General features: G+C 42.0%; 1 protein-coding gene across 1 annotated transcript in view; it reads right to left on the reverse strand.

Annotated features, from left to right (window-relative positions):
- Positions 1–4,704: 4,704 nt before the first annotated feature.
- Positions 4,705–18,385, reverse strand: part of ephb2a (eph receptor B2a) — a gene marked incomplete at both ends in the record, with an annotated part of 61,420 nt that continues 47,739 nt past the window's right edge. Inside the window, 12 exons of the mRNA XM_080733195.1 lie at positions 4,705–4,813; positions 7,893–8,048; positions 8,669–8,862; positions 9,773–9,922; positions 11,679–11,894; positions 12,937–13,184; positions 14,068–14,190; positions 15,108–15,172; positions 16,388–16,496; positions 16,915–17,077; positions 17,266–17,390; positions 17,674–18,009. Of these exons, the coding sequence (XP_080589321.1) occupies positions 4,705–4,813; positions 7,893–8,048; positions 8,669–8,862; positions 9,773–9,922; positions 11,679–11,894; positions 12,937–13,184; positions 14,068–14,190; positions 15,108–15,172; positions 16,388–16,496; positions 16,915–17,077; positions 17,266–17,390; positions 17,674–18,009 (1,994 nt within the window). The remainder of the gene's footprint in view (positions 4,814–7,892; positions 8,049–8,668; positions 8,863–9,772; positions 9,923–11,678; positions 11,895–12,936; positions 13,185–14,067; positions 14,191–15,107; positions 15,173–16,387; positions 16,497–16,914; positions 17,078–17,265; positions 17,391–17,673; positions 18,010–18,385) is intronic.

The raw sequence follows: 18,385 nt of genomic DNA on the forward strand, positions 1-18,385 counted from the left end.
TCATTTTAAAAATTAACTAAACTAGTGAAAACAGCCGATCTACAAGCACACAACGCCTCGCACCGCGAGGCGTTGTGTGCTTGTAGATCGGCTGTTTTCACTACTTTTGTGCGACAGCCTTGTATGATTAAGCAGGGCTTTACTTGGTGCAAAAACGTACAAATTTGACACTCTGAGATACGAGGTTTCTGCCCGACAGACGATATGGCGCATTTGATTACATATTACAACTTTGAGGTAAAACCCAGGATTTTACTGAATATACACTTGACCCCGACCATCTTATGTACATTGGACACAATTGGCCCAGGACGTATCTTTAAAGGAGCACTGTACCCATGCCCTGGCCTTTTCCTCACAGCATAGTGTATACATGTTTCCAGAGCCACTCTGGGCGAGGCAGGCAAAAGTGAGACAAGTTACTGTTGTGTACACAGTATGGGCTTTGAGGAACGGCAAAACATTGGACCAGCATGTGAAAGCTGCACAGTGCAAGTGATTTTCTGATTTGTTTTTGCAAACATGGACAATGTTAAGGGGAACAAATATGTATTCATTAACTATGTTACCCCTGGTGTCCCTGTTTTGGGCCTTAAATTATAGCCGAAATAAAATACAAAATTCACAATTCTTCAAGATTTTTCCCAATTGTTTATGATTTCTTTTTATGTAGACAAAAATCAAATCAAAATGTACAAGCTAAGTGTGAGTTTTTAGATTATCTATTTTCTGATAGCCTAAGACAGTGGTTAAATTGTATATAGAGAGAGTAATATTTAAGTGAGGACATCACAGGTATATCATTTCGTTTTTTCTGTTTGTAAAATGGCACTGATGTACAGTGAGTGAAGTGAGTGGAGACAAGTGGAGCAAGCTAATTTATACTCCATCAAAAATAGCAGATCTACAAGTTTACAATGCGTCACATTACAGCTATTTTTGGCACGGGACACCATAGTCTGACATAAATCAGGCTTAATTCTGTTTGAAGGGATGCCACTGCACTCAACCTGGCAACCTGGTGTGTTATCCTAGATTTCTGTAACCATTATAAACAATGGGGCCACACTCAGAAAAAGTCCATGATCCTAGTGGAGGAAGCTCAAATCAGAAATGCATGTACAATTATCACTCTAATACAATCTACAATCTCAGTAAAAGTACTGCATTTCCAGTGAAAATTTGGTATTCATTATGGTACACAAATATGTATAAAAACAAAAGCAAAAATTGTTAGTTAGTTATAAGGAAATTATTTACCAATATTTACCACAGGGTTTACGGTAGGTACAGGTAGCGCATGTATAATCAGTGGTGTGCCAGCATGTAAACTTTTGATTTGTGCCAGTACAGTGTGAGTATTAAAAGTTAGGATATACAATACTGTATAACCTCTCCCTATGCAAAAACTCTGTATGATAATTGTTTCATAATTTCCTCATAAAAATCCTTTATTTTAAGGCTATGCCTTGGCATAGCTCATTGCTTTTGTGTTGTACAAGGCTACTTATCAACACTAGATGTGTATAGACAAAGTTAAAAATTCACATTTTTCTTTTCTGCACTGAGAATAAAATAATTATTGTATTAGCAGTATATATATACATATATATATATATACTGTATATATACACACGCACACTGTATATAAACACAGACACATATCAAAAATCACATTGTAAAAACAAAGAAAATGCATTTTGGAGAGTGCAGTGTTTTGGTAGGTTGGCTCCATTTTGAATCACACTGATCCATGTTTGGAGCAGTTGTAACACTGCTACTGTATGTTTGTGCAATTACAGTACCGCTGGCTTCACACTTACAGAACAACATTTGAACCATCAAGAAAATGTGTCTTTTTCATAAACAGAATAGAAAAATCTCTACAGTGAGTGGAAATGATCACAGGCATAACTCAATGTTGCATAAAATAACATTTTCTCCAAGAAGAATTCACAGTGCCCATCCTACAGTATGGCAAAGGTTAAGATTCCTTATTTGAAAAACAGTAGACCCTTATCATCCAGTCCTTTTACAACTAGACATGTAAAGATTTCTTTAACCATTAAAAGATGAACAATTTGGCTAACTTTGTCTCCCCAACATAAAAATCTGTTGATCATCCCCCACCCCAAAAGAAAATAAAAAATAAAGAAACAAGCTACCAAGTACAAAACAAACATAAAAACAAATTTAACAAACACAAACAGTTACAGAGTCACTGAAATAAAGATTGCACATCAATTGGTTGTTGCTACTGTAACTCTGGATGTGTGTGAATGTCATTATATTGAGCTTCAATGGCTGTGGCCTGTTGATGTGAACAACACAAAGTCAAATGTGTCCGATATGTACAGTACAAGACAAAAGGTTTGTTTTCACTGCAGCTAAAATGTGATGTCATTGCAGCAGTTGGTAATATCGTATTTCCTGCTTATTAACCAATGTTTTAATATCCTGTGTGTAGTCCCTTGATTTCACAACCGAGGTATGGTAGTAGAAAAACCTTTAGTTGAAAACAGCTGGTCTCCTAATGCTAACCCTAAAGCTTCACAGCTCTTGCAAAAGGGATAGTGAAAACACAGTGAATGACATGCATGGTCCACAACGTTTATACATGAGATTTTTAAGGTGGTGGAAGTTAAAAACGTTCTTTTTCTTTGCCATTGGAGTGTAAGAAGTACCGTAATAACATTACACATTGTTATCCCATAGTGTGACCTCTGTTGTAGAGCTAGTTGTTGTTGAAAGAAAACCCCTTTATGGCTCGTTCAGACTTCTAACTCAGACAGTATTGACCAATGACCATGCAGGCTTTCATGATGTTTCCAAAACCACACAACTTCAACTTATGTGATATCGATTCCTACTCCTGATGACCTACAGTAGGTATTGATGTCCATGATGCCAATGTGACGTCATTTTACAGTAAAAAACAATCAGACATGATTTCCTTGTACAGTAGATCTCTTCCCAGCGCCTCTTGTATAAGCAAAGCCCTTTTAAAGGGCAAATCCCTTCACATTAATCCAGTCTGGGAGCCAAATAATGAGACAAACCAAAACTGTATAAGTGGTCCAATAGTTGGCATGTGGAAACTGGGTCTGTGGATGTGAACCAATAGAATGTACACCATGCCAACCAGTCTCTAAATTTGTAAAAGGTACCGTGACATTTTCTATTTTATTCTATCATTCTCTGCCAGTCAAAGCTATTTGCTATTTTGACTTTCTGCAACCCTAAAAGCGGCTTATTAGCATTTGACAGCATCGTTGCCACTACCTGCAAGATCCTGTAATAGCAGACACAGTACCAAACTAGCTTCAACAGAGTGCAATTCACCTCTGGGTGGCAACACAATCATGGTCTTTGTCCAATGAATACCAATTAAGAGGTGCACAAATAAAACAAAATCATAGCATCTGTGTGAACACTAAACATGCTAGGGAAGCTAGGATCATTCATACTTTGTGCTTGGCTTGTTAGAACCAACATGGCTTAACAACTCACAATAATGTTTGATTGTTTTATGTATTACTGCTTGTTGTATTACCAACAAGTAATTCAACAAGCAATTGTCATTATTGCCCATTATGCTCCATCAAAGAACTGTAATTAAAAAGTTCAAGGCATTCCTTATGCGGGTACAGTATGTTGGGAATGTGGGACTGCCCAGACAGATCGGTGAGTTTGAAGCACTGAGCTTCAGGTTGAAGTATGACTGCGACGTTAAGACCCAGAGCACGATAAACTAAGGAATGTGCTGGCTGTGTTGGGGTGGGAGGGAGGGTTAGTCTTTAGTCTCTCAGAGAGTCCTGACATTTTGTGGGATCCAAGGATGTTCCCAGTGGAAGGATGCAGACAGGGTCGTCACAGGGGGGGGGCTGAGTTACTAGGGCCAAAGGTGGAGGGGCCTGTCTTTAGCTATTGAAAATCACACCCGTGTGAACTGAGCGGTGGTTTACCCCCCCCCCCCCCTTCCCCCCTGTGTGTGTGTGTGTGTGTGTGCGTGCGTGTGTGTGTGTGTGCCTGGTCTGGCCTGGCCTGAACAACAGCGCCCCTCCCTTAACATGTGTGGTCATAAAAGGTACTGCAGGCCTGCAGGCTACATACAGACACGCACACACACACACACGCACGCACGCACGCATACACACACGGCCACGTATAGGAGACGGTGTAACCACCGCTCAAAAATAGCAGATATACAAGCTCACAGTGCGGCACCGAGCGCCACGCTGCAAGCTTGTGGACGGGCTATTTTTGAAAAGTCGTGAAAATGTGTGCAAATCTTTGAATATACTGTATGTATTTGTACATTTTTGCTTCTGGGGGGTCCCTGGAACTAAATATTTTGAGATGGGGGTCCGTGGCCAAATACATATCATTTTGGGGGTCCTTCACCTGAAAATAATTTGAGCACCACTGACATAGAAACTTAGGTTTTTCAAAAAACCTTAGAGGGATTTGAAATATTCAGACTCCGCACACATTTTCACGATTTTTCAAAAATAGCAGATCTACAAGCTCGCAGCGCGCCACTCGGTGGCGCGCTGTGAGCTTGTATATCTGCTATTTTTCAATAGCCAAAGCACAAAATGTGATTGAATCCTTGTACCCAGGGCCCAGAATTTGGTGCGACACCCCTGGATGCAGAAGGAGAGGGAAGACAACAGCGTGCCGAGTCTGTCTAGGTCTGCGCGGTCAGACCTCCACGGAGGTAATCTGGTTCATCTGGGCCCTCATACACTGAATGCTGTTGAGAATCTTCTTCTGGTGGCCTGCCAGCGTGACGCCCACTCGAAGGATGTCCCTGTGGAAAGAGACCAGTCAGCTAGTGGTGACACCTTAACAGTTTTTCATTCATTTTGTGGGGCATTTTCATGCTTTATATATAAAGGAGAGAGTATGAGAAAGGAAGCCAAAAGCAGAGAGAGAGAGGAGAGAAATGCAAGACAAGACTGGGAGTCGGATTTGAACTTTTGAACACGTTTCACAAGGAACACATGGTCTATGCACTGAGCCACCACCAGGCACCCCAACCTTAAACCATCTTTCAAACTGGGAGAGGTCTGTAGAACAAAATACTCTGCTAATGAGTAGCATAGAAATTAATGTAATACTTTTGGGCACTCAGGAGTAAAAAGAAGGAAAAGCCTACATGTATTAACTCATTGACTGACTCATAGACTTCCATTTTACAGTTTGTAAGAAAAAAGCCTTCATTAAAAATCATCCAAACCAGTGATGTCATCAACTATCCTTAGACTTTCTCCTATTTGGTAAGAACTGCTGATCCAGATAATCTAGACACTGCCATCTAGTGTTTTTTTCCACCACTCGCCTCGCCCACTTCCATTATACAGATTTTTACAGTTTTGTTCTAAAAAAAACGGAAATGCTGATTTTGGTCCGGTGACATCATCAACATGTCTAGGTGACCTGCTACATACCCCATTGGTGACCCATAATCTAGCTAACAGCGCCATCCAGAGTAAAAAATAAGTATCTTTGGAATCTCTGGCGTGGGCGGACTGGACCTACGGGAATATCTTGGGAATCTCAGGTAAGTAGGTAGGTACACTGCCAGCATGTTTCGACCTCGGGAGGTCTTCATATACAGACAGGCAAACTCATTCCATACTACTGGAACACGTGAGAATAGCTATGCAATTAGGCAATTAACAAGTGTCCAAGTGCACGTAGGTACCTACAGCATCAGTTGTTATTACCCGGCTTGTTTGAATGCTTGATTCTGATTGGTCAATCGCTTAAATCAGAGGTCTGATATTCCCCGATAACAGACCGCTCCGCTCTATAACAGAACGCTGCCTAATCAAAGGCTCAAAGCACCTGCTGCAGTCAAGCTGTACTGCGTGAACCTTGTGCTGTAGCCAACATGTCAGCCATGTAAACAGACACACAGCGACATTTACAACTAAACGTTGCTCTCAAGAATGTTTTGATGAATATTTTAAGCGAGAAATAGACAACGTAGTATCAGAAAATGGATTCTATCTAATCTTATTTTCAAGGCGACCGTGTCGCGCTACCATGTCCCTTCAGCCTGATAACTCCCCCGCGGCTAGCGCCTCGGGGAGTTATCAGTCCGTCGGTCTGTTATCTATCGTCATTCACCGCGGAGCCATTCATTATCCCTTACATAGATGGTAATTACATAGGCATAGTCAATCAATCAATAACTTTGAAGCTGCACATTAATGACAGCCCAGAGGAAAAGGACTATAGGACATGAGCTCTTATCTTCTAAACATCAAGAACAACAAATATATGTATTATGTATCACAAGCTTGTAGATCTGCTATTTTTGAAAAATCTTGAAAATTTGAATTCTATAAGTGACCCGATTCTATAAGTGTCTGCTATTTTTCAATAGCTAAAGCATTCAATAATTCTAGGCCTAAACAAAGTCTAGCAGGACCAGCATAAGATGTTAAAGGTGAAACAGAAATATTCAGCCACTAGATGTCACACTACAACTGCACAATCCACATCATAGCGCCTCTGTTGCCTGAAGCACAGACCCCCTCAAGTGCTTACCGGTTCATTGCACAACCATATTTTATTTAGTGGTCGAGCAGAGTGAGACCAGTCAGACAGAGTCATGTCAAGTGATGAAACATTCATGCAGAGTAATGAATTCATTTTACCATCAAATTCAGCCATTTCCCACCCGACAGAGATACAGCATGGTACCAACGATGTTATACTATTAGTTCACAAGCCATGGGAACCAAAGTTCAGTCATCTTCTGGGGGGTCCCTGGAACTAAATATTTTGAGATGGGGGTCCGTGGCCAAATACTTTATATTTGAGCACCACTGACATAGAAACGTAGATTTTTCAAAAAAGCTTAGAAGGATTTGAAATATTCAGACTCACATTTTCACGATTTTTCAAAAATAGCAGATCTACAAGCTCGCAGCGCGGCACTCGGTGCCGCGCTGTGAGCTTGTATATCTGCTATTTTTCAATAGTTAAAGCTCAAAATGTGAGTGAATCCTTGTACCCAGGGCCATGTCATGTGATGAAACATTCATGTAGAGTAATGAATTCATTTTACCATCAAATTCAGCCATTTCCCACCCGACAGAGATACAGCATGGTACCAACGATGTTATACTATTAGTTCACAAGCTATGGGAACCAAAGGTCAGTCATCTTACATACAGTAGATAAACAAAACATTAATTTTGCAATGTTAAGCTGCAACACATATTTTTCTGTGCATGCATGCGTGTGTGAATGATATATTATTTTGACTATCTTTAATCTATAAGGTAGGTGGTGATCGTTAATACAATATAATGGTTAGTCTACTTGATCTTCCTGAGAAGTGTATATCCTGTGGGTGGTATTGCATGAAGCTCAAATCGCAAAGTTTAAACTTTTTTTATGATGAAATGAAACCATGCTTTCATTCTGCGCCGTTCTAAAAGAGCTGTGGATTGCTATCTCTCTTACCACTCCTGTAATAGAAAATGTGCTGTTTCCCTGAAGGGTGCTTTTCTCGAGGTTTGTTATTAATCTGCATGAAAATTGGATCAACCACTTTAAATAACCAACTGGGTTGCTTATGGGAGTGAAGTAGATAAAATAGAATGAAGCTTGAACTTTTTAGACGGAGACAGCACAGCTCTGAAGGGGCTCAAACTCACCTTTTTGAAAATGTACACGCTCTGCACATTCTGTTCCCATCACGGTAAATTCTCCCACAGTGCAGTATCTTAAGTGCTATTCTAAGCAAGTATGTGCCTCACATCTGACACAGTACAATCTCTGCCTGAGACACTAACATCAGCTAAATGAAGAGATACTTTCAAATTGTTGGAATTTGTTTGGTTGAAGCCATGAGTTAAAAGCAGACTTACTCTGTGGTCATTTGGGACACCACATCGAAGCTGGTGAAGCCTTCATTGGCAAAGTTCTCCTTATACTGACCCATCTTGATGGCTTCCAGCCAATCGTCCACTGTGCTAAAGGACGAGAAGTCTGGAGTACTGCGGTCTAGCAGAGGTAAGTGAACACTGCAGAAACAGAACAATAATGATAATATTGTTGTACATCGTGACTTACAAATTAAATCCAGGGACAAGAAATATTCAGGTGCTTAACCCTGAATATTTCTTGTACAGGGTTCACACACATTTTCACCAATTAATTTCCAAAACCTTTCCAAAACTTTTCCAGAATATTTAACCCAATTTCCAGGACTATATAACAATAATTCAGCTCAATAACAGGTCGCTTACTCCTATGCGCAATGCCCAAAGACAGGTAGTGTATGCCAGTGGTTCTCAACCTTTTCAGGCTGTGACCCCCAATATAATCATGTTTTAACTGGGGACCCCGACGAGCACTAAGAGTTGAGGAATTTTGCATAACACGGTTCTATTGTGAAAACAGCAGATTATTTTCACAATTTCTGCCTCTAATATTTGACAATTTGGCCCATGTTTAATTTGTCATTTCAGAGGTATTAACAAAATCAATAACCAAAGACAATGCATAGCTATTTTCTCCAGGACCTTCCAGGACCCTTGATAAATTCCAAAACTTTTCCAGTACTGGAAAAATATTTTTCTAATTTCAAAATATTTCCAGGAATTTCATGACCGTGGGAACCCTGACAGTAAGAGGGCCATACCTTGAAGAGAGTGGCGTCATGGCCTTGAGGGTGTTGGGGTTGCGGATCATCTTATCCAGCGTGCTCACAATCTGGCCTAACTTGGGCCGGTTGTTTCGATCCTTCTGCCAGCAGTCCAGCATCAACTGGTGCAATGCACTAGGGCAGTCCATAGGGGGCGGTAACCTGTAGTCCTGCTCTATAGCATTTATCACCTAAAACAAAACATAAAAGACTATTATTAAAAAAATCGAACCTCTGTTCGAAGTGGAGCTGTGTGTGTGTGTGTGTGTGTGTGTGTGTGTGTGTGTGTGTGTGTGTGTGTGTGTGTGTGTATTGCAGTTGATGCTCAGGGCAGGCTAGACTCAACAGCACCTCTCTGGTCACCCAGGGTTACTACATACAGGCTACATACAGACCCACAGACCCACCCACCCACATACCCACATACCTACACACACGGCCACGTATAGGGGAGCTTGTGTTCCACACAGCTCCAAAAAGAGACCATTATTATTCTATATTAGTGTTTTTATGTCAAGGACCCTAAAACAAATGTATTTGGTCACAGACCCATATCTGAAAATATTTTATACCAGGCAGGCACCCTCATAATACAAGATTTGTGTTGCTGATTTATTTTTGAAGAAATCTTCAAAAATGTCAAAAATATATATTTTCAGAGCTTATAACGAGTTCCAAAGCTTTGAGCTTATAAATTATCTATATTCATATAGCCGATGTATATAAAGCTGTCACACTAATTTATATTTTCAAATTAGTTATATTCACTAATTTCACTGGGGACCCCCTGGAACCGACTTTTTGGTTACCACCACACTCTGACTTGACGGACTGGTGCGCTCCTTTTAGATTAACATGTATTCATAGGAGGATGGATCGCACACAGTGGCAAGAGTAGCTTTTTCTTTTTTTATTACATGTCAGGATGAGAAAAAAACGTTTCGGCTATCAGCCTTCTTCAGTGTATCTCCCCCTGGAACCCCCTCAAGGACCCCTGGACTCCTGGAGGGCCCCGGACCCCACTTTGAGAGCCACTGTTCTATATTATGTTGTATTTAGTTTAGACTACTGTTAAATCTTCCTTCAGGTCATGATACTCACATCTTGGTTGCTCATATCCCAGTAGGGCCTCTCTCCGTAGGACATCACCTCCCACATGACGATGCCGTAGCTCCAGCAGTCACTGGAGGAGGTGAACTTCCTGTACTGAATGGCCTCAGGCGCTGTCCATCTAATGGGGATCTTCCCGCCCTGGTGAAGATACATTGTGAAGTATTTTTGATGCCAATGTTTTGAATTAGTGTCCATTGACTAAATTACTTTAGACCAGGAACCCCTTTTGGGGTTTTTACCTATCAATCCGGGAACCCTTTTGGGGTTGTTGCTATATGTACAGTATTCCGATGTTTCTGGTTGACATTGGCACATTTCACTCAGGTTTTTTCATCTCACTCATGTCACTTTGTCTGCTGACCTCACTCAGCAACGAAATAAAAATAAAATAAACAAAAATAAAAAATAAAACAATTCACAGGAGGCAAGCAGTGATCACCCCATGATGTGCACTGCAATGTAGTTTCAAATGAGTAAAAAACTAAAAAAGAAGAAGAAGACACGTGTGATCTGGGCAGATTGCCCCAGGAAATGTGCCAATCTCAACCCAAAACAATGGTATAGCAACATACGTACATTTCAGGAAACTTTAGGATTTAGAGGGTGTTTTTAGAATCAGCCTCAGGTCTTAAAGCGTTTTACTATGTACTTGACATCACTGTAGTGTGTAGACCAGGGGTGTCAAACTCATTTTGGGGTGAGGGCCGCATTGGATGAAAGGCGACTTGAAGAGGGCCGAACCAGTCGCGGATCGGATGGCATGCACACTCGCGCACATGTTCGCTCTGTTTTTCTTCCTGTCGTCTCAGCCACTGCTGTAGCTAGCAGTATATCAGTATATCATTTTACAAATTGTGTTAATTATTAAGTAAAATAGCTACTTTCATTATTGGTATTACAGTTGCAGTTAGGTACGAGAGATGCTATTTGTTTAAAGGAGTAGTTCATCCCCAAAATGACTATTTTTTTCTTTGATTACTCACACCATGGAGACTTGAGTTCAATAATATATTTTTATTTTATTTGTCGTATTACTAAGACAAAAATGTGATAATAGTACACTTCCCCCCATTGATTCCGGGTCCATCCGGAATCAATAGGCATGCTTTTATTGTATTTTTTAGGAATGAGTCTCCATTGGCTCCATGGCATTTTGGGGGTGAACTACTCCTTTAAGAAGTGCCAATAAGAATAAACCATTTGATAATAGAATAATTCAATTCCTGATAGTCTCTGCTATAATTTGTAAATGGCTAATATTATTGATGCAGGACAATAATTATTTTTATTGTATTTTATAATAAAAAGAATAAAAGTAATGAACAATAATGGCATATTCTGAATAATACAACTTTTACATTTTATTATTATTATATTTTTTAAATAAGTTATTTTCTTAACAACATTAATTTCCATGTCTAATATGTGTAATCTTTGAGTACAGTTCGAATATTGTAGGTATGTTCAGGTTTTATTCATAGCCAGACCCCCCACCCCATTCCTAGCAATGCTGTCATCTTCAAAGAGAGAGAGAGAGCTGGTCACTTAACATTCCAATCAATCAACTCAATCACTGCCAGGTGGGAGAAATCTATCCTGCAGTGAGCAGGCATTAGTTAGGTTAATTCTTAAAACAATCATAACTCTTGACAGGAATGGGCTAGAGACCGGATCCGGCCCGCGGGCCGTATGTTTGACATCCCTGGTGTAGACCATTCTCCAAAGTAATTCAGTATGGTAGGAAACTTGCTTGAGTTGCTTGAGAGAACTATCGCAGCATGCACTTTCACAAATTAACAGTAGAACTAAAGGCCTTCTTTTAACTCCAGTTTACTTTATATGAATTGGGACAAGCAGTAGTTTTGTCTTCACTAAATGCACAACAGTGACTCACCAGAGCGCTGGTGTAGGTGGGGTCTGAGGCGTCGTCCTCTAAGAAGCGCGACAGGCCAAAGTCAGACACCTTACACACCAGGTTGCTGTTGACCAGGATATTCCGTGCCGCCAGGTCTCGGTGAACATAGTTCATGTCACACAGGTACTTCAGCCCCGCTGCTATGCCACGCAGCATGCCCACTAACTGGATCACTGTAAACTGCCCATCATTTTGCTGAAAAAATAAAAAGTTATATTTTAAAATGATTTCCGCTAGTGATTTATGAAGTAATTGATAGAGTTGGCCATGATGACCAGGGGCGTCACAAGGGGTAGGAAAGTGGGACTGAGTTACCAGGGCCCAAGGTGGAGGGGCCCTAGTAACTTTAGCTGTTGAAAAATAGCAGATATACAAGCTCACAGCGCGGCACCGAGTGCCGCGCTGCGAGCTTGTAGATCTGCTATTTTTGAAAAGTCGTAAAAATGTGCGCAAATCTTTGAATATGTATTTTTTTAAGCGCACATTTGTAACTCAAATTTTGCTTCCGGGGAGGGGTCCCTGGAACTAAATATTTTGAGATGGGGTCTAGCTGTGGCCAAATACATATCATCTTGGGGCTCCTTCACATGAAAACGTTTGAGCACCACTGACATAGAAACATAAGTTTCTTGCACACGATTTTTCAAAAATAGCAGATCTACAAGCTCGCAGCGCGGCACTCGGTGCCGCGCTGTGAGCTTGTATATCTGCTATTTTTCAATAGTTAACATTCATGGGGGGCCCGCAGTGAATCCTTGTACCCAGGGCCCAGAATTTGGTGTGACGCCCCTGATGATGACCATGTATGGCTGACATTTTGGAAAAACGATGCCTTGATATATCCTTAACTCCTTAACAAACTTTGTCATGCGACGAATAGCAATAATAGACAATCAACTTGTAGCAATAGCCGATCGGATCTCTGTATTTTTCCATTCTAAATGTTGGGGAAATATCTATATTGACGTGCCTAAAATAGGGCCACCATGTTATAAGTGCTTCAGCTAAACAGGAGAGTGACAAGACTGTACTGTAGTGATGATGAAGTAATCTAAGCAAATCCTCAAGCTGTTCAAAAGACAAGTGGCTAATGTTAATTCTAGGACACAGACAGAACCCATGGTGGTTTTACTGATTCAGAGTAATAAGCCCTACATTCACTTAAACCTGTTTTAGTTGAACACTGGTTCTTTTCAGCCAGCGACATCATGGCTTACAATGAAGTATTGTGCTTTACCCTGAGGAAGGAGTCCAGGGATCCATTCTCCATGAACTCTGTGAGGATCATGACAGGGCTGCTCTTGGTCACCACCCCCTCCAGGTGGATGATGTTGGGGTGGTCAAACTGGCCCATGATGGATGCCTCGCTCAGGAAGTCCCGCCTCTGGCGATCTGTGTAGCCCCCCTTGAGTGTCTTAATGGCCACTAGAATCTCTCGCTTCCCGGGCAGACGCAGGTTTCCACTGCACACCTCTCCAAACTCTCCTATAGTGAAAGAGATGAGACGATGACTCATTTATACATGCAAATGGTAAAACCTCCAATGGTACCAGCACTACAAAAACGTATATTGGAAGTGCCATGGTAGCTTACTGGCAGTCAGTGGTGTTGATATGGATTTTAGAAGTGTGGGTCCTCTAAATTCATGACATCATGCGCGCACTCTGTTTTTATTGTTAATTAGTGTGTGCATATGAGGCGCGTGTGCGTGCAGCAAAATAAGTGTGGGCTCGCCGAGCCCACGCCGAGCCCATGGCATCTCACCCCTGCTGGCAGTGTGAACAAGAAATTTGGCTCAAGTTCAGCTCAAGTGTATCAAGTCTACATTTTATATTGGATTTGTACTTATGCATTTCCTCCATTCCCAGGAACATCTTCTAAACGCTATCCTTGATAGGGATTTTTATCCCATGGTTTTGTAACCCATTTTTCACCCAGTGCCAATTATCTAATCATGTAATCCTGGGCGATACACATCCTCTGCCAACCTGGGGAAAGCAACTGACTGACCTCATGCTTCCTTCTATGCATGAGTAGACCAAGTTGCTTCTTATCACCTGACAGGGGAGAGATTCCCCGGCTGGACGTAGCGTGTGGAAGGAACACGTTATTACTAGCCTGGCTCCATCAGGCGCCCTGGCTGGCCAGGGGGAGGCAGTATAGAGACCAGGATTACAGCATGTTTTTGTGAGGGTACCTACCCTAGGAGACACAGGGAGAACATGCAAACTCCACACAGAAAGAGCCCTTTTGCCAACCCCACCTGCGCCACCGTGTCCTCTATTTATGGTCTTATTCTAATGCATCTAAGAATCACTACACCATGTGGATGTAGCAGCCTGCAGTATGGGACACATTGCAATTTTACCTGCACCAATGACTTGCTCTATCTTCACACAGGAGATGTCGATCTCCTTGGCAAACTCCCTTACGGCCTCATTTGGGTCCTCATATGTGAAGGGATCAATGTAGATCTTCATTCCTGGTGACACTGGGATGAAGTAGTGTAAGAAGAAACCAGTTTACGTTCGGTATAGATATAGAACACTGTGAAAAAAGGTTTTAGAATTATCCTCAACTCCAGTCTAGAAACAGAGAGGAAACTATGGATAGCTTTTCTATAATGTCCCCCGCAACAGTGACTGAAACTCTGAAGTCTAGATTAGAGCAGGGTTTCCCAAAGTGGGTGCCGTGATGCCAGTCCAGGGGCGCCGCAGAATAATTTGACAATATGTGGAATTCATCAATATAGAATTTTAGAATAGAATTTACCTACATCATCCCACAAGGGAAATTCAGTTTTCAGCTTAACCCAGCTGACCCCCAGTGCTTTGCACAAGGCGCGCGGGGGGAGGGGAGCAGTGATAGCTGGAGCAGGGAATTGTACCTGCGACTTCTGGGACCTCCGGAGTCCTAGGTATGGACACTAACCACTCTGCTATCACTGCTGTTATCACTTCAGTTTAACCACTGAGACGCTCTATGCTTAGTAAAACAGACCTGATTTGCACTGTACTCGATGCGTTATTTTCCATCTACAGTACCTCAACTCTCTTCACCAAAAATAGCAGATCTACAAGCTCACAACGTTTCAAGTTGTGACGCATTGTGAGCTTGTAGATCGGCTATTTTTGGCGAACCTTCCCCCAGAATAGTAATGCGGGGGTTGAAGAGGTTAAACGTCAAGTATAAAGTTATTTTCAGTCAGTTCAGTCAGATATTTCTCAGTGACATACCGTATCTCAGGTGGAAAGATATGCATATTTACGTAGCAGTGTAATTCAAGGGTGCCGTGGATGAAAAGGTTATTTATCAAGTCAAAGAAGTTAAAAACCCCTGGCCTAGAGCAAAACAAGCACAACATTTGCAAAACTACTTAAAATACAACATTTAAAACATGTGACTTACGGTGACCACTGGTGTAGTGTTGAAGCTTGTCTGTGTACTCAGATTCTGGTCTATCGGAACCCCTTCTGTTATGGACACACAGAAAGAACAAAAACTATAAACGTGTGCTCAGTGGAGTGCAAATCTTGTTAAGTAAAGCAGGGACCCTCAGCTATTTCTGTAGACAGCCCCGACTGTAATCTATTAAATGAATCCATTATATATGGTTTAGGCTGACTGTATCAGCGTGTAAAAGAGGCTGCATGCACAATTATGCATTAGAGAGACGGCTAACCATGTTCATTAATGAACTGATGTTGAAATGTAATGCTGATATTAATTCTAATAAGCACAAGGGATGAAAATAACATTAGATAAGCCACTTTTCAGAAGTGGACTGGCCTCGGCATTATTTGCAAATTTTGTCCAGCCCTGTCTCCACCTGGATTCAAACCTGTGTCTCCCATAAGGGAGGTCACACGCACGCACGCACGCACGCACGCACGCACGCACACACACACACACACACACACACACACACACACACACACACACACACACACACACACACACACACACACACACACACACACACACTCTTATATAACATGTCCTCTCTAGGACATAAATGCAGGTAATGCTACTGTACAGTATGTTAGTTGTAACTCAGTCAGCAGCTGTAACTACAAAGGTCTGTTCATTGAAGCGCATATCACCAGGCCAGGCGCTAACAGACTAAAAAGGAACATAATATTTGTTTGGATTTTTATTTGTCCAAACAAATTGTCAGCTTGGGCATTGTCAGCTGAATACACCAGATACGCTATATTCATGGCCACGCAGGCAATGGAGGTGTCGGCTGACAATACTTGGGGCTCTAGTAGAGTTAGAGTTGATGGGAGATTTTGTTAGTGGCTATGTGGAACTCAGAGAAAACACTGCTTGGCTGTTCTAGGCCAAGTATGCCAGATTACAGCCCTGTCCTGGTCTATTTGTACAGGAAGGCAGCAGATGTGCAAGCATGCTTGCAAGCTCACTGAAGTACCCCTGAGTATAGACACATCTGCCATGAACACAATTCTGCTCCAAGGGTTTGCGAAGCAAGGCAGACAATATCTTCTTTGCATTTCCTGAAAAGTAATGGTTTCGGTTTCCATCTGACAGCGGCAATATACTGGAAGAAAACATATGTTTTTGTCCTCGTAAAAAACACAGAACATGCATAATGTGTAGTAATATAACAGTTGGTACTGTATAATAATGGCATCTGTTTACGAGTGACAGCGTGCTGCGTGACTGACCGCTTACAGACGATGATGAGCACAGTGATGGCGATGATGAAGACCACTCCTGCAGCAGCTGAGCCAATGATCAGAGGCAGCTTCTCCTGGATGTTGGAATTATATTCCTCTGCAAATAAAAACATAGTAAGCCATGGTGGTTTTCTGAGTGATTAAAAGTGATTTAAAATACAATGCAGGTTAACACTACAACCAGCGATAACATCATTTATATCTGAGAGGTCAATATAATGCAATAAGTACAGAGTGCTGTGAAGTGAGAGTGTGCGTACATGCTAAGGAAAAATCTCCCTCAGGACACCAGAAAATCTATTAACAAGCTTTGTTGGACTGCTGAGTGTATCATATGACTTATACAGTAATAATGTGTGGTTGACACAATACAGTTTTTGCATTCAAATGATTCAATGGAATAATTTAATTAATTGAAAAAACAATTTGCGTTCAACTTCGCTATTATATCCCACATTAAACTGGAATTCCTCCTTCTCTTGAAAATCTTTGAGATAAAGAGATCTTCAGCATACCTTCAGTCATAGTTTGGAAGTACATTTTGCCACTAAATCGTCCAAATCCGGCCACAGTCCGAGCTCGCACTTGGAAGATGTATATAGCTCCAGGCCTCAGTCCTCTTATGACTGCAGTGTTGGTCTGACTCCTCACCACAGAGGAGTTCCACTCTGCCTGGTTCTGAAACATACCGGTAGATTGGCTCATTCAGGTAAAATGATAAATAATAAAACCCTATAGTTACATCTAAACAAAATGATAACCTGACATGGTCACATTTACAACGTCAAATCTGCTAAAGTATAATCATACAAGTCATTATGATTATAAAAAAGTGCATATTGGACAAAAGACCTGGTTGACAATACCTTCTCATAGTATTGGAGTTCATAGTCCAGGATGAGTCCATTTGGCTGGTCAGGCTGTGACCAGGATAAAGTGATGCTATTGGGGGTTCTGCTGACCTGGTGCATAATGGACACGGCTGATGGTGCTGAGAACATCAAAGACCCAGAGACAGAAAGTTAGGACGGGCAAAAGCATGAGAGAAAATAAGATGTGCCCTAGACAGACAGATTAAACTGGGCCAAGACAATGCTGACAAGAGCAACTCAGTCAGTAGTCTCGCGTGGCCAGACTGTTGCCTCCGTGATTTGGTCAAATGCTCCCGGCATTCGGAGATTGTGGAATAGTTGTCTGGCTACGCGAGACTACTCAGTCAGCAAATGGTTTAATTGGAACCTTACGGGTCAGTGCTGACTTCAAAGTCGACCTACCAGCTTGGTTGGTGGTGATGTTGACAGCCGCGTGCTGTGGCGAGTAGAGACTCTGGTCCGACACCCCGTTCACGGCTTGGATCTCGAACGTGTACTGGGTGTGGGCCAGGAGGTCGCTGATGTGGACCTGCGTATCCGTCAGACCGAGCTGACGTGGCACGAACTGCACGTTGTCGCCACAGCGGGTGCAGCCACCACGCCCGGCACCGCAGCTCTTGCAGATGATGTTGTAGACGACGTCCTCACGGCCACCGCCTTCCCGCGGCGCAGTCCACTCCAGCCTCAGGGATGTCTCATTCACTATAGAGATGACATTCTGCGGTGCTGATGGAATAGCTGCAAGGAATAGGGGGAATAAGAGCATTAGAGTGGCCCATGTGCCATTTACAAAGATTCTGTTTTCTTGTGTTTACTCTTAGTTAGTATGAAAAGGGCCAGCTCATGTCCCTGAGTGAGTGAGTCAGTCACGCGGCTCTTGTCACGCTCATGTCCTGTCACGTCTGTGAAAGCCACAGGGACGCAGCACAGAGCTATATGTGAGTGAGTGGCACAGAGCAATGTCAGTGAGTGTGAAAGCAGCAACGTATTTTGAAGCTCTGTCGTCTTGATGGTCGCTAATCGCCATTAGGGTGTTTTACTTGTACTTGTTTCTCCTGATTTAGTCATTAAACCTCCCCACACATTTCTGTTTCCCAACTGCTATTGTACCCTA

The sequence above is a fragment of the Nannobrachium achirus genome, assembly GCF_963921795.1.
Source record: "Nannobrachium achirus genome assembly, chromosome: 9".
Lineage (NCBI taxonomy): Eukaryota > Metazoa > Chordata > Actinopteri > Myctophiformes > Myctophidae > Nannobrachium > Nannobrachium achirus.